Source organism: Diceros bicornis, chromosome 7, assembly GCF_020826845.1.
Source record: "Diceros bicornis minor isolate mBicDic1 chromosome 7, mDicBic1.mat.cur, whole genome shotgun sequence".
Lineage (NCBI taxonomy): Eukaryota > Metazoa > Chordata > Mammalia > Perissodactyla > Rhinocerotidae > Diceros > Diceros bicornis.
This window is the reverse complement of record NC_080746.1, coordinates 53,962,309-53,978,901: the sequence shown is the minus strand read 5'-3', so window position 1 is coordinate 53,978,901 and position 16,593 is coordinate 53,962,309. Positions and strand designations below refer to the sequence as shown.

Genomic DNA, 16,593 nt, shown 5'->3' with positions numbered 1-16,593 from the left:
TCAGATGTGTAATCTGGGTTGAGAACAACTAACAGAGATAGTACATTATGATGTAACAGATACTTTAGGAAGACTCAGTTCCACACTCATCCCTGCCACTTTTCAGCCGTGCAACCTTGAGCAATTTACTTTTCTCTAATACGCTTCAGCCTCTCCAACTGAAAACGAGTTGTTGTAGGTATCACATAAAACAAGCAATGAGGTTTCCTTTAAAAAAAAAAAAAAAAAACTTCACATTTGTATGCTGTTTTACAGTTTAGAAAATGCTTTTACATCCACTATGTCAAATAACAAAAGCCTACTAACGATATGGGGTGGACAGGAATTACGATTATTCCCACTTTGTTGTTGTTAATGCCCTTCAGTTGATTCCAACTCCTAGTGACCCTGTGCAGAGCAGAGTGGAACCCTGCCCAGTCTTTCTGCAGCGTCCTCTCACCTTCCAGTGCTATACCAGATAATGCTCTGCTCCTATTCATAGAGTTTTCATGGCCAGTTCTTTGGAAGTGGGTGGCCAGGTCCTTCTTCCTAGTCTGTCTTAGTCTGGAAGGAAGCTCTGCTGAAACCTGTCCACCATGGGTGACCCAGCTGCTATTTAAAATACCAGCGGCATAGCTTTCAGCTTCACAGCAACACACAGCCACTACAATATGACAACTGACAGATGAGTGGTGTGGTTCCCTGACCCAGAAATGAACCCACGCCACTGTGGTGAGAGCACTGAATCTTCACCACTAGACCACCAATTCCCACTTTACAAATGAGGATATCAGAATTAAAATAAATAGGTAAGAGGAAAAAAAATCCCAGAGTTAATAAATGTCAGAAGCAAGACTCAATCTAGGTTCTCTAAGTCCAGTTCTAGACCATTTCTCTATGCAGCTGGTATAAATTCTCAAATACTTTACGAAGGGCGTACCACTTCAAAGACTGCCAACACCGCTGTGTATCCTGTTAGGACTAAGTTAAGCACAAAGCAGCAGGTCAACAAATCCTTACTGGTTGAATTATAATATCAACAAGCACAAAATCAAGCTGAAAAAGGCTCCAAACAAAAGGAAAAAACCCTCACTTATTTCATTTTGATGTACACTTTAATTATAGCCATCTAGGGTCTTAAAGCAAAGGGGTGAAACTTATGTGCTCAGGGCATGTATAGAAAATCTGTAACTAAAATGAATGATGAAAGATGAAAGGATGAAAGAGAGGTTACTAGATCATTTCACAAGAACTTCTTACAACTCTATGCTTTCTATCCCTATGCTTTGAATTTACAGAGATGCAGCTCTGATCTTGAGCTATACGATTTATTTTCAGACCAGATTTGGCCTAGGGTTATTCAACAAGGATTTCCAGTAGAACATCTACAGCTTTATCACAGTACTTTACAATGGCCTAGTTTCTTTTCACCTACATATACAACCTGATCCAACTTCATCTTTATAATATCTCATTTACATAATTACAAGATTTCAAAGCTATGAGACTGTATATGTCTACTGGTTTGACTCAATTTTTCAGATGAAGGCACTGAAGTCTACAGAGAAGTAATTGACCCAAATCAGGCAGCCAATTTATGGAAGAAGCAAGACTACAACCCACATACTCAAACCCCCACTTACCCATTCAGTACATTAGATCATCCCTTCAGTTCCCAATAATGTCTGAAGGTTATGCTTCCATGTGCTGTTTCAGGTAGGATCTTCTTTTAAAAGAGTTTTATTGAAATACAATTCACATACCGTACAATTCACCCATACAGTGCACACAATTCAGTGGATTTTAGTATATTCACAGAGCAGGGCAACCATCCCCACAATCAATTTTAGAACATTTTCATCAACCCAAAAAGAAACCCCATACTCAGCCATCACACCCTAATCCCATCTGCCTCCCCCGACAGCCTTAGCAACCTCTCATCTATTTTTTCTCTATGGATTTGCCTATCCTGGACATTTCATATAAACAAAATCATACAATATGTGGTCCCTTGTGACTGGCTTCTTTCACTAACATAACGTTTTTAAGGTTTACCCATGTTGTAGCACGAATTAGGACTTCTTTTTGTTACCAAATAATATTTCTCTATATGGATATACCACATTTTATTTATCCATTCATCAGCTGATGGATATTTGGGTTCTTTCCATTTTTCTGGGTATTATGAATAATACTGCTATAAACACTGATACACAGTCATGCACCACGCATCACGACATTTCGGTCAACAATGGACCCCATATACAACAACAGTCTCTTAAGATTAGTACCAAATAGCATAGGTGTTTAGTAGGCTATACCATCTATGTTTGTGTAAATACACTCTATGATGTTCGCAAAATGATGAAATTGCCCAACGATTTCTCAAAAAGTATTCCCGTCCTTAAGCGACGCGTGACTGTACAGGTTTTCGTGTGGACATATGTTTTCATTTCTGGATCATATGGTTAACTCTATGTTTAACCTTTTGAGAAACTGCCAGACTTCTCCACAGTAGCTGTACCATTTTACATTCCCACCAGCAGTGTATGAGGGTTCCAATTTCTCCACATCCTTGCCAACGCTTGTTATTATCTGTCTTATTATTATAGCCATCCTACTGGGTGTGAAGTGGTATCTCGTTGTGCTTCTGATTTGCATTTCCCTGATGGCTAATAATTTTGAGCATCTTTTCATGTGCTTACTGGCCATTTGTATACCTTCTTCAGAGATATATCTATTCAGCTTCTTTGCCCATTTTTTAATTGGGTTGTCTTTTTATTGTTGAGTTGTAATAGTTCTTTATAGATTTTCAATACAAGGCCCTTATCAGATATATGATTTGGGAAAATTTTCTCCCATTCTGCAGGTTATCTTTTTACTTTCTTGATGGTGTCCTTTGAAGCACAAAATTTTTTAATTTTGATGATGCCTATCAGGCAGGAATCTTATCATCTTCCTAGTTTGTCAGCAAGAACAATTCCAACTTTTTAATTTTTAATTTTAAAAGTCCTCTTTACTACATAAAGAAACTTGGGCTGAAGGCCTACTTATTTATAGAGATCAGGAATAACAGTTGATAAAGCACAATATTAAAAATAAGCACACACCTCAATAGAGGGATAAACGAAGTGGCTACATAAGTGGGAGAAGCTTCCAGGGCAGAGTAACACCACCTAGATCATAGCCCCTGTACCTAGGAAGTTGGCAGCTACTATATAAATGAATTAACCAGAAAATGCAAGTTAAGCAACTTACCCATATCTCTTCTATCTAGACCCCAAAAGAGCTCACAATGTAGGTGGAGTAGGGGAAAGGGCAAACACACAAAAAGATACAAGCCCAAAGTACTCAATAAAAGTCCTCAATGGTTCTCATTTCAGTTATTCAACAGTCATTTCCTATACATAAGATCACTGCCTATTAGATATCTCTGTCAGGACATCTCAAATGTAGCATCTAAAATTATCTTTTCACCTCAAATGCATGTGTTTAAAGTTATGATCTTCCCTGCTCTCCAACCACCAATCCTCCTGACTTGTTCCTCTTCCTGTGTTCCCTATTTGGTAAATGATACTATTATCTACCATTTCCCCTGATCTGTAGTTATGCAGTTATATATTTCTGCAACGTAAGATATTTTCTGCAGTTCACCACTGTGCTCGTTATATTTGGCCTACTGTTTCAGAATCCCAATTCTGATTTTATCATGTAATCTACTAGCTATGCCTCCCGGCTTCAACAAAGGCGTAAAGAGAAAAGGACCTAACATTTAAGTACCTTCTGTATTAGGAACTTTACAGGTAATCTTCATACAACCACCCTGTGAGACATTATCCCAGTTTTAGAGAAGGAAAATCCCAATCTTTCCTAGAAATAGTAAATTAAAATTCAAAGGAGTTAACTGACATACCTAAGGTCAGAGAGCTGGTAAGTGATGAATCAGGATTTGAACCAGGTCCACATAAATCAGAAGCTCATGATAACTATTTACAAACAGAAGCCAATTTCTTCCGCATGCCACAAGAACAAGGCCCTGCAAGCATGACTGAGAACTTTACCTCATACCACTTAAATAAATATTTGGGGGGTCAAACAGAAGTCATCTATCCATGTGGACACCCAAACCTCTATTTCACTATCTTCTCCATAGGATCTCAGTGACTTTATCAGACACACTGTTAAAATCCTGATCATTCTTCTAGAAGTTTTATCAATAAAAAGGAAATGAGCCTGCCTAGTATGACTTATTCTTAGTGAACTCATGCTGAGTTCTGCTTCCTTTTCTCAGCTATTACTTGCCCTTCTTACTGATATTTAATCCCCAAATCTGGGTGTGAGATCAGGACATATGAATAAAGAGGCAAACAAAAATCTGAAAAGAAGACATTCCAAATGAAACTAGTTTGCAAAAAAAACATTTCCAAATGAAGACATTTCCTATTTCTTATATATTTTCTGAGTTCATAAATAGTTTAAGAACTTAAAAAGTAATTAAACATATAGCTTCAGATTGTCCAAAATCTAGCAAGGGCATAATTACTTTCTTAGAATGCTGCTCAGATAAGGTTAATAGGGTATAAAAATGAGTCTATTTTCCATTTGACTTCAGCCACTCTAGGAAAGAAAGACAAGGGAAATATTTAATGGTGGGGGGAAAAAAGTATTAAAGGAAAATTAAGTCAAGGAAAGGACAGATCTTTTACCCAGGTTACAAAAAAGAATTTTTTTTAAGTATACAAATGATGAGAAAGAAATGAAATACTGTACTTTTATCTCCAGGTAAGATGGATCGGTAAAATCGGTCCTTCTTTTTCTTCTCCTCTGGATTTGGAGGCAGAGGTTTGGAACCGTGGTTTAGGGTTCCAGCATCTTTGCTGCCAGCTCCAATCATAGTGCTGGTATTTCTCATCGGAGGGGCTGGGGGTTTGTCTTGAATGTCTAGGCCGTTATTTGACATTGTCACCACCACCAGCAGCTACTGGAATCAGAAAGAATAATATAACTCTTTTATTGTTTTTGAGCAAAAGGAAATACGTATTGAAAAATTTAAAAGAATCCAAATTATATAACTGTTCCTCTAGGGCCCAGCTCAAGTCCATGCACTGCACACCATGACTAGTGCTATCTTATTTAGTCAACAGTACTCAAAGATGTAATACCTACTCTGTGCCAAGTGCTGCTGAAAATTCACAAAGTTCTTACTTTTCTCTGCATTTCCCTATAGAAGGCATTGGAGAGCACAGAAAACCACCATGATATAGTCTAAAAGACAGAAATTTGGCCCAGCTAAACTAAGTATGAATCCCAGTCCCACTTAGCTTTAGAGAAATTCCTTAATTTGGGTTGAATTTATTCATGTACATTGGGTGCTGTTTATTGGGTTCCATTTATTCATTCACACGAAGATTTAAACTGCTAATAGTATTCTCCATAGTGAGTTCTCTGCCAACCTCTAATTTTATAACCTTAGGAAAATCACATTCCCTATCTGGAATGGACTGTATCACTAGATCAAAGGGTCAGTAAAGCTGACAGTTTTGCAAACAGTTTTATTGGAACATGGCCACACCCATTTATTTACATATTGTCTATGGCTTCTTTCACATTTCAATGGCAGAGTTGAGTAGCTACAATAGAAACTGTATGCCCACAAACCTAAAATATTTACTATCTGGTCCTTTATAGGAAAAGTTTGCTGACCTCTGGCCTATATCATCTCTCCAGTATCTCCTTCCTCAAAAATTTGACCTTGTTCTAAATATATCATAGTCAACGCAGTAACCGTCCTGTCCTATATGATGTTGAATTTATCGGCAATCTCCCATGCTTCTGAGAAATAGAAGGAATAAAACCTAAAAGAAAGGGAAAAAATCCCTACGACACGGTACCAATAATTCTAATGAAGATAGATGTTATTACGTTAAATAAGTAAGTGTCCTTGACAAAGGATAGACATGAATGTATCCAGAGTTAATAAAGCTTCTCATTATTCTCCCATGTTACAATGGAAATTATACCTTTCACCATGACTACTTAGAATGTAAGCTCCTTGGAGTCAAACACAACAGTGCTTTAGAGACTAAAGTTTCTAATTTAAAAAGACAAAAACCAGCATAATAATCACCAAAAGCTTTTTAGAAATATAGATGCCCTGGTGTGACTCCCATAAATTTTGATTTAGTATGGCTAGGTTAAGGCCAAAATTCTGTAATTTTAAAAATTATGATCCTAATGCCAGCCAGATTTGAATACCACTGCTTTAGATGTCAATTGCTTAAAAGCTACGAACAAAATCTATAGGAGTCTTTTTTAATACTTTCTAATAAGCGCAGAACTAAATGATCCCCTGCATCCATTTTTTCCCTCAATTCTTTCTCCACATGCCATTAGTAATCTTAAAACACTCCACTCCTCCACTTAAAACCCTTCATTGACACCCCAGAATATAAGCTAGTTCCTTAGCTTGCTTTTGAAGGTCCTCCCATTACTTAACCTACACCAACAATCCGCCTCATTTCCCACCACTACCAGTCTCTCTAATTCCCCTTACATTCTAGCCACACCCAACTTCAACTTCTTCAAACATACCACAGCTTTCACACTTCATTCCTTTGCACATGCTATTCCCTCTGCTTAGAATGCCAATTTCCCTATCCTCAAACTGTGAATTCACTCATGCTTCAACTGTTACTTCTTCCATGAAGCCCTTTGGAAATGTTCTCGCCTCCAAGAAGTTAGGTGTCCCCTCCTCTAGACTCTCAAGGCAATGGGTTTACTTCCAGGTTATCACATTTATTTTTACTATGTTATAACTGTCTTCACCAGAAGCTAGAATGTTCCCCCAAAGTTTGGGCCTGATTTTGTCACCTTTACAATCCAAAAGTACCTAGTATAGAATCTGACTCACAGTGGATTCAATAAATATTTTAATTAATCAAAAGTTTGCACAGGGATATATACCTTGCCTTTAAAGAGTTTAGTACAGACGAAATTTTAAGGCCCTTCATAATCTAATATCAACCTGCCTTACAAACTAGGTCACCAAACCTGGACACAGCCTACATTCAAATTATACCTCAGAAATCTCTGTTCTCTTGAATTTGCCAAGTAGTCTCTTACCCTCCTCCTGACCCCCTAATGCTTCTTGTCAACGATTTCTCCCTCCTCTGCCTGATAAAAGTCGTACTCATCTTCCAAGGTCAAATTCCAACTTCATCCCTTTGTATAATTCATCCTGAAATACCTCTGGCAAACCAACTGCTCCTTCCTTCTCTTTTTGAAGAAAAGAAATCCATTAAGCAAGGACAATCTGATTAATCTAGATTAACTCTCTGGGTGGTGTCCTTTTTACCCATTTCTTCCAGTTTCACTTTGCAGATTTGCCTTTGCTTTCCCTCCCAGCCCCAACTCAAGTCTCTCAGCTCCCCCAAAGGGAATTTCTACTGGCTCAGTTCTCAAGTGTACCTTCCCACTCTGGACTGCCAGTTCCAAAATTACACTCCCTGCAGCCACCTGATACCCTAAGCAGGCCCTTCCTTGCCTCTTAGGTCCTTCAGCCAATAGCTTCATTAAACGTAACTCTCTCTCAGGACCACAGCCCAGGATTGTGCCAAGAAAGGCTTCATCAACCTTTCTGATACAGGCTTTTCTTCATTTCTCAGTTCTTTCACTATGCCTAGAGAATTCTCTGTGGTAGATCTCCACTTGTAAAAAGATTCCAAATTACTTAAAACCTAAAATCTGTTGTTGGAATACAATGTTTGAATCCTCGGTGCCACATTCCAGCCTAGGTTATTCAGCCTATGCTTGAAAACCTCTAGTGGTAGGAAACTCGCAGGCTCAAAAGTCAGCCTATTCTATCTTTGGTCACCTCACTTAGAGTTCTCACTTATAGTGAGAACCCTAGTTCTATCTATCTCACACTGCATTGCAATTGCTTGTTTACACATTTGCCTCCCCGTACACTCCCCTCCCCTGCCAGACTTAGACTATGAACTCCTCAAGAACAAAGTTCAGTCTTATTTATTTCACAATCTCCAACACCAGGCCTGGCATCGAACAGGTAATCAATAAAATAGATGTGTTGAACAAATGAACAAATAAATGAATAAAGAAACAAAAACTACTTCCATTTGTTAGTCCTAAATCCTTTCTCTTAGGGCTATTTAGAAAAGTCTATTACTTCTTCCCCAGACAGAACTTTAGATACTTGAAATCATCTTTCAAGACCCTCCAAATCTATTTTCTCAATGCTAAACATTGCTAGTACCTTCAACTACACTCACAGAACACAATTTTGTGCCCTCTTGATCCTTCCCTCTGAACTTACTTAGACTTAGTGTTTCTATACTACTTTCCAGTTTCCCTGCAGCCCTCCAACCAGTCTTTTCTATGGTTTCTCCACAAGTCTTTACTCTCTTTACACTTCACAGATGCCCTCACTGGTCATTTTATCCATCTATACTCAGCACAATAATTAGCACATTTTAAAACCTACACTATTTTAAACTTTGTTTATAGAAAAACAAATCCAAAACATCAATCCTGAGAGGGGAAAGAAGAAACACACTCAACTCTTAAATAAGAAGACTAAACACATTTTAAATCTAACAGTCTCTGCAGGCCAAAGATTTGGGAGGATGACAAACCAACACTTTTTGACATGCTGTGGTATAAAGCTAGGCCCAAAGCCAACTTGTAGAACAATAGTTCAGATGGTACCCCTCTATCCATCCTAGACAACAAACTTATATAACAGACAGAGAGAAAGACAGATTGACCACATTGTACCAATGCTCCAGAGGCTCAGGGAGCCTAATAATTTATGAGCAACTAATTATATGAAGTATTAATTATGAATCAACTGAATGGCTCTATAATAAATGCAGGGTCACTGTGAGGTTTCAAAAGGGCCACTGGTAGGGCAATATAATGAAAAGATGACTAGAGTTAAAACTAGAAAACCTGAGTGTAGGTTCTGGCTCTGCTATTTACTAGCTATGTGCCTTCTAGAAGTCCCTTCATCTATGAGCTGCAACGTGTTGTTTCCCAATACTCAGTCTCAGGATAAATACTGGCCAAGACGCAACCAAGGAAGGGAAGCGGTTTGTGTCTTTCTTGCTATAAAAAGCATAAAGCATGCTGTAAAAAGCATAAAGATACAGTGCTAGAGTAGAAAGAAGGGAAAGAAAACACTTTTCAAGTAGCCACTATGTGTAAGGTACTTTACATAATTAATGAAACTGGACAGTGATTCAGGGAAGTAGTGCTCACCAACAACTACTTCTTTCCACTTGATCACCTCTGGATTCCACAGCCACTAGTATAAAACAGAGCCAAGATAATCAAAGATTTTAAGACACACATAACATCAAAGCCAGAATCAACCTTAGAGGTCATCTAATCTGACGCCCTCATATTAACCCTCTCATATAACAGTAGGAATATTGAGCCCCAAAAAGCAGAAGAAAATTGCCTAAGATCACACAGCACTTTAAAGGTGGGGATTAGAACCCATCTCTTCAGATTCTCTGCCAAAGCATTTTCCAACCATACTTGAGGTAATTCTAGCCCTTTTGTACCTTCACTGACCTGAATTCTGCTGCTTCTGATTTACATTAAGGTCAATCAAATCTAGCCAATGGCAAATATAGAAATATATAAACATGTTTGGGCTGAACTTGACTGGTATTTACTACATGTCTGCTATGAGCTAAGTACCAGAAAAGATAAATAAATTCTTGGTCCTCAAAGCAGCAATGTGAAAGTTATGTACATCTTTTGCTGTAGCTGTAGGTTCTTCATTCAAGTACAATTCAAATCAATAAATTTTTACTGACTATTTACATGTAAGGTGCTATGCTAGAAGCCAGGGATATAGAGATAAATAAATGAATAAGACATGATCCCGACTCTCGAGGTTCTCATCGTTTAGTAAGCAAGATACACAGGACCTAGAAAACTACAATGACAATGCCAGGCCAATTGTGAACAGTGTTGTAGAACAGTACTAGCAGTAAAATGCTAGAAGACACAGAAAGGAAAGACTATATTGAATTGAGGTGATCAATGAGGCTTCATAGAAGAGGTGGTATTAAGAGTAGGAGCTTAAAGAATAACTAGGTCAGACTAGTGGTTTTTAACTCTAAAATATTAGAATTCAGTATGTGCTTTTTAAAACACCAGCTGAGGTACTTAGGGGGAAGTGTACTAATATCTGCTATTTACTTTGAAATGTATTTAAAAAAAATAAGATAGATTAATGGATGAACACAGGGATGTGATATAATATACATGTCAATATACAATGGATGTGATAAAGCAAGTATATGAAAATGTCAATGGTAGAAAAATCTAGGTAGTAGTTACATAGGTATTCAGTATAAAATTCCTTCAACTTTCCTGTACATTTGAAAATTTTCCTAATAAAAAGTTGGGGGGAAAATACCAACACTGGAGCTCTGATTTAACAGTCTGGGATAGGCCCAGGCACTGGTATAGTACCTGGACCAAAAAAACAGACAATAAATAAATGAATGATTTTGATGGAGAACAATGATAGCAAATGCATCCCAGATAATAGGAATAATATAAATGTGAGAGCACAGTGTGATAGAATGCAACGTGAAGATGAAAAAGTAGGACACAGTGGGGGCCGGCCCGGTGGAGCAAGTGGTTAAGTGCGTGCGCTCCGCTGCGGCGGCCCGGGGTTTGCCGGCTCGGATCCCGAAAGCGCACCCACACACCAACGCACTGCTTGTCAAGCCATGAAGTGGCGGTATCCCATATAAAGTAGAGGAAGATGGGCATGGATGTTAGCCCAGGGCCAGTCTTCCTCAGCAAAAAAAGAGGAGGATTGGCAGATGTTAGCTCAGGGCTGATCTTCCTCACAAAAAAAAACAAAAAAAAAGTAGGACACAGCAATCACTACAGGGCCCCTTATGTTCTGCAACACATACAGCACTAGTCAGAAAAACGGTCTCTTCTACGTAGTTCTAGATCTGCACAATGAATGTCCCATGTTAAAAATAGAAGATGACACTGTTGATTAAAAAAGGCTGCGGAGAGATGACAATGAGAAACGAAGTGTTGCCTGGAGGAGGGGACCAGCTGCTATCCGTCTGCACTGGGGATTCTGCAATGCCTTGAGCTCACACAATGGGATTTGGAGTTTAGGAAAGTCCTCTAAATTGCCTAACAGAGTTGCTAAAATTGTAAAAAGAGTTTCCCCAGAGAACCTCCTGGACAAACCATCTTTACAAACAGGATTTTGCAATCATTTGGGGCTGCTATTTTAATAACCACTAAAATTGGTTCACACTTTGGAGTTTATAGAAAACCTGGAAATCTATTTGGTTGGTATCAATTTTGTCATTCATTCATGCAAATATTTATTCATCATCTACTGTTTGCCAGGCTGTGCTAGGTGTGGGGATAAAACAGCAATTCAGAAGAAGCAAAATCTCAGTGATGTTGTCAGTCACCCAGGGTCACATAGCTAATGGGCAGCAGAGGCAGGGACCTGAAATGAAGTCCGCGTGAATGTAGGACCACCTCTCTTTCTACTCCAACACACCTCACTGTTCACTCTAGAGGCAAAGAAATGGACTAGATAACCTCTAATAATCCTTCAGGCCACTATTTAAAATGAAGGAGGGAAAGGAAGAAGATGAAATAAAACCTATTCCATATATTAATCACATTTCTCAGTTCCAACAACTCAGAGCAGCTGAGACTAGCCTGACCAACACTCCACCCAGGACTGGAGAGTACTGCATGCCCTTGACACCTCGTTATGAGAATCTGACCTTTAATTAAATTGTGCCAGGAGGTTTTCTTTGGCAGTGGCCTGGAATGCTGCAGTCTTGAATTTGCTGAGGGATGTCCTTCTGACACGTCAAAGACACTCCCACTATGCAAGCTCCAGCCACTTGCTCTGGTCTAGCAACCAGAAAGCAACTGCTGAGGTAGCAGGGAGGAAAACTGGAGGCTGTTTCTCAGCTGTTAGGAAAGCTACTTTAATTTCTGACCCTTGGTTTCCTCTTTTTTAAAATACAAATAAGACTATCTACTTTATAGAGTTATCATAAGATTTAAAAAGCATATATAAAAGCACCCAGCATGCTGCCTGGCACAAAATATATGCCCAATAAATATTTGTTTCCATCATCCACTCATCTTTCCAGTTTCATCTCTACTATACTCTAAACTTGTCATTCCAACTCAATATGCTTTCATGCCCCTGCCTTCGCCCACACTATTCCCCCTGCCTAAAATGTCCCAACTTGTCTGCCAAGCAAACTCTTACTCATTCTTCAAGATCCAGTTTGACTCACTTCCTCTATGAAACCCTCACAGAAGCTCCCCTACTTTTGCCTTTCCCCCAAATTTAATAACCATTTTATACATACTTCTATGCCGCAATTTCCATATTTCATCACATCAACTTCACCAGACCATGAACAACTCAAGAGACAAAACTGAGTCTGATTAATCTCTATGTCCCCGAGTCCCACCCAGCACAGACTTGGCACACACCAGGTAATTAGTAAAGGTTCATCAATTAAGGCAGACTGGTTTAGAGAAAAAAACAAAGGGCTTAAAGGATCTTGAAAAATCAGACAGTTCCAAACCTTTATTTTATAGTTGGGAACCTAAAACCCACAGGGGTATGCAATTTACTTAAGATCACTCAACGAAATCATGGGAAGGGCACCACTAGCCTCTGATTATTCTGATTCTCTTAAAACACTCTTTCTACACTAATTATAATTTGAGACAGAATGAACAGGGAGCTATATCAAGGAGAAAAGTTTCCTACAATTCGAGAGGTATAAGAGGCAGCAAAGTGAAATGGAAAAGGCAGAAAAATTTGGTGCCAGAGACTTAAGCTCACTTAGGCTGGCCCTGTACCTTCACCCTCTCCTTCCCCCACCAATCATACCTACACATCTTCCTCACTCCTACCACCTCTGCAGATAGTCACTAGAGTTACTTGCAAAAACCAGTACCAAAGGTCTTATATAATCCTCTCCCTACCATCTTGGGAAATTCCTGACCTGCATCCCCAGTTGAGCTATTCCCAGCCAGTTAAGGGAAAAAATCAAATTTAAGCTTCAAACCTCTAGACCTCCCAATGGATGGCCTGAAGTGAGCAAATCATCACTAAAACCTGAGGCCCGTGCAATCTGAGAGCTGGAAGAAATCGATAAGGCCATCTGGTTCAACCTCCCAAGAAACAGTGGAATCTATTCTGCTATCTCCTAGATAAATGACCTTTCAGTCAATCTCTACCTGAACAAATCCTGTGATTTCCCACCCTGCTACATGCTACCCCAAAGGAACATTTTCTCTTGGAAGTTTTAAGAAGCACAGCATGAAAACGGACTGCCTTCTCTCCTCTAAAAGATAATCAGGACTAAGCCAATCAAGCTTCCAGTGTCCATTTACTTCAGTCATCCTTGATCACCTAAACTCTCATCTTCAACCTTTTCTGTATGCCCTCTAACCTGACCAAATTCCTCACCCTTTTCCTGATTCTCGAGCCCTTCCACTATTTCCTTTGCAACTTCCCATTTGTCATGGGCTAACTCCCCTTGCCTCCTTGCCTTAAAAGAAACCTGGCTATCACCTGAAGAAAAGACTTTTCTAGCAGGCCTCTCAACTGGAGGCTGTGTTCTTGCTCACACCCAACCTATCAGTGTTGTCCTTAATTATCAGTGCCAATTTCCAAACTATTTCTTTCTCTTCCTCTTGTAAAAACCTCTATTCCTTTGAGTAGCCTCCACTGGCTGCTATCACACTTCCTTGCTGTCTAAATTTATTTATTTATTTTTCCCCCCAAAGCTCCAGTAGATAGTTGTATGTCATAGCTGCACATCCTTCTAGTTGCTGTATGTGGGATGCAGCCTCAGCACGGCCGAGAAGTGGTGCATTGGTGTGCGCCCGGGATCCGAACCCAGGCCGCCAGCAGCAGACCGCACGCACCTAACCGCCAAGCCACGGGGCCGGCCCTCCTTGCTGTCTAATACCTACTTCCTGGTCACCCCACTCAAAGGCTTTAGTTCCTAGATCAGTCTTCTTCTGTACCCCTCTAGTTATCACTCTACGTGAATTCAACAGCTACAGTGATGACCTTCCAACACTTGGGCCACTTCATTTGTTGACCTCCAGTCCAAGTTAGCTAATACGCCCATGATCACACCCTGGACCTTATCACTAAAACGTGCATTGACTCCCATATCTGGAATGAATCAGATATAATCCAAAACCAACCTCCTATCCATGCAGCTCACTTGTTCAAGAACTTCCACTACAATTACTAGATTTTATGTTGAGCTTCAATCCACTATCCATTAGTCTCCCCTGCCTTCACTTCTCTTTTTCCCTAACCACAGTCCATCAAAATCACTCAAACATCAAAAACCATCAATCCTGTAAAACTCAACAACAAAAAACCAAACAACGCAATTCAAACACAGTCAAAGGACTTGCACAGACATTTCTCCAAAGAAGATATACAAATGGCCAATAAGCAAATGAAAAGATGCTCAACATCACTAATCATTAGGGAGATGCAAGTCAAAACTACAATGAGATACCACCTCACACCCATTAGGATGGCTACTATCAAAAAAACAGAAAACAACAAGTGTTGGTGAGAATGTGGAAATATTGGAACCCTTGTGCACTGCTGATGGGAATGTAAGATGGCACAGCCACTATGGAAAACAGTATAGAAGTTCCTCAAAAAATTAAAAATAGAATTACTATATGATCCAGCAATTTCACTTCTGGGTATATATACCCAAAAGAATTGAAAGCAGGGTCTTGAAGAGATATTTGTACACCCACATTCAACGCACCTTTATTCACAATAGCTAAAATGTGGAAGCCAACCCAAGTGATCATCAACAGATGAATGGATAAGCAAAATGTGGTATATACACACAATGGAATATGATTCAGAAAAAGGAAATTCTGCAATATGCTATACACAGATAAATCTTGAGGACATTATGTTAAGTGAAATAAGCCAACCACAAAAAAGACAAATCACGTATGATTCTACTTATAAGAAGTACTTAGAGTAGTCAAAATCATAGAGACAAAAAAATATAATGGTAGTTGCCAGAGACTGGGGGGAGGGAAGAATGGGGAGTTATTGTTTAGGTATAGGTATAGGTATAGAGTTCCAGTTTTAAAAGATGAAAAGAGTTATGGGGATGGAGGGTGGTGATGGCTGCACAATGTGAATGTATTTAATACCACTACCACTGAACTGTACACTCAAAAATGGTTAAGGTGGTAAATATGAGGGGAATTGGGGGGTAACAGGGATGGGGTAGTACATTAGATAAGGTGATCAGGACAGGCTTCTCTGAGGAAGAGACACTTAAGATCTGAATGAAATGAGGCAGCAAATCATAGTAGCATCTGGAAGCATTTTAAGCAGAGGGAGCAGTAAGTACAAATGTCCTAGACGAGAATATTTTGGGCATGGAGAATAGCAAAAAGGTCAGCAACACAAAAGTTGAGTGAACAAGGAGAAATGTGGTAGAAGACTGAGATTAGAGAGGATAGCCAGAGGTCAGATTATGCAGGACTTTACATGCCACAATAAATTTGGATTTTGTAGCAAGTGTGAGAAGACAATGAAGAGTTTTGAGCAGTGATTTGATTTATGTTTTAAATAGACCACTCTGGCTAATCTAGGTGAAAACTGATGGTGGCTTGAAGGGATACTAGTAGGTAGAGCAAAGTACTACAAAGAGATATATTTTGAAGGTAGAGCCAAATGGCTTAGAGATTGGATGTACGACATGAGAAAAAAGGAAAAATCAAGATGATCTCTAAATTTTTGGCCTGACAAGAGAATAGTGGGTGCATATAAACATGCTATAGTGTCTCCTATTCAAAGACACACACACGCATGCGCACACACACAAACACACACACCCCTCCCTTGACACCCACATCCTCCTTCAAATACAATTTATTTCTTTCTTCCCTTTTACATATAGCAAAGCTTCTCAAAAGAACTATCTACTTACACTATCTCCACTTCCTCCCCCTTCTGTATGCCAACTAACACCCTATTTCACTAAAAGTAGTCTTGTCAAGATTACTAATCATCTCCATGTTGCCAAATCAAATGGTCACTATTCTGTTCTCACCTTATTCAAACTCTCAGCAGCATTCAGCATAACTGACCTCCCTCTCTTTCAAATGCTCTACTTTCTCGGCTTCTGGAGAAGCACACTCACCTGGCTTTCCTTCTATCTTTCCGTCTACTCCTGTCTCCTTTGCAGACTCTTCCTTCACTAGCTATCCTCCAAATGTCCAAGACTAGGAACCTCCACTCCTCATACACTACACTCTCCCTGTGATGATCACATCCATTCCCATGGCTTTACATGTCATCTATATGTTGATGATGCCCAAGTTTCTATCTCTAGCACAAAAGCTCTCTTTCAGACTAATAACCATCTGTTAGACAACTCTGCCTGCACTTAAGTCTCTTAAACCTACATGAACAAATGGAACTCTTGGTTTCCACAGCATCATGAAATTTTAGTTATATTCACTTACTTATTATAAACATCTCCTTCA

General features: G+C 39.3%; 1 protein-coding gene across 4 annotated transcripts in view; it reads right to left on the bottom strand.

The window, feature by feature from the left end:
* The window catches only part of PAK1 (p21 (RAC1) activated kinase 1), a 133,714-nt gene that overhangs the window by 53,684 nt on the left and 63,437 nt on the right, over nucleotides 1–16,593 (bottom strand). For 2 of the 4 annotated variants that reach the window (XM_058545538.1, XM_058545537.1), the window contains exon 2: nucleotides 4,750–4,960. In XM_058545538.1, coding sequence (XP_058401521.1) covers nucleotides 4,750–4,939 — 190 coding nt within the window. In that variant the 5' untranslated portion in view covers nucleotides 4,940–4,960. The remainder of the gene's footprint in view (nucleotides 1–4,749; nucleotides 4,961–16,593) is intronic. The other 2 variants (XM_058545540.1, XM_058545539.1) reach the window with 1 other exon arrangement.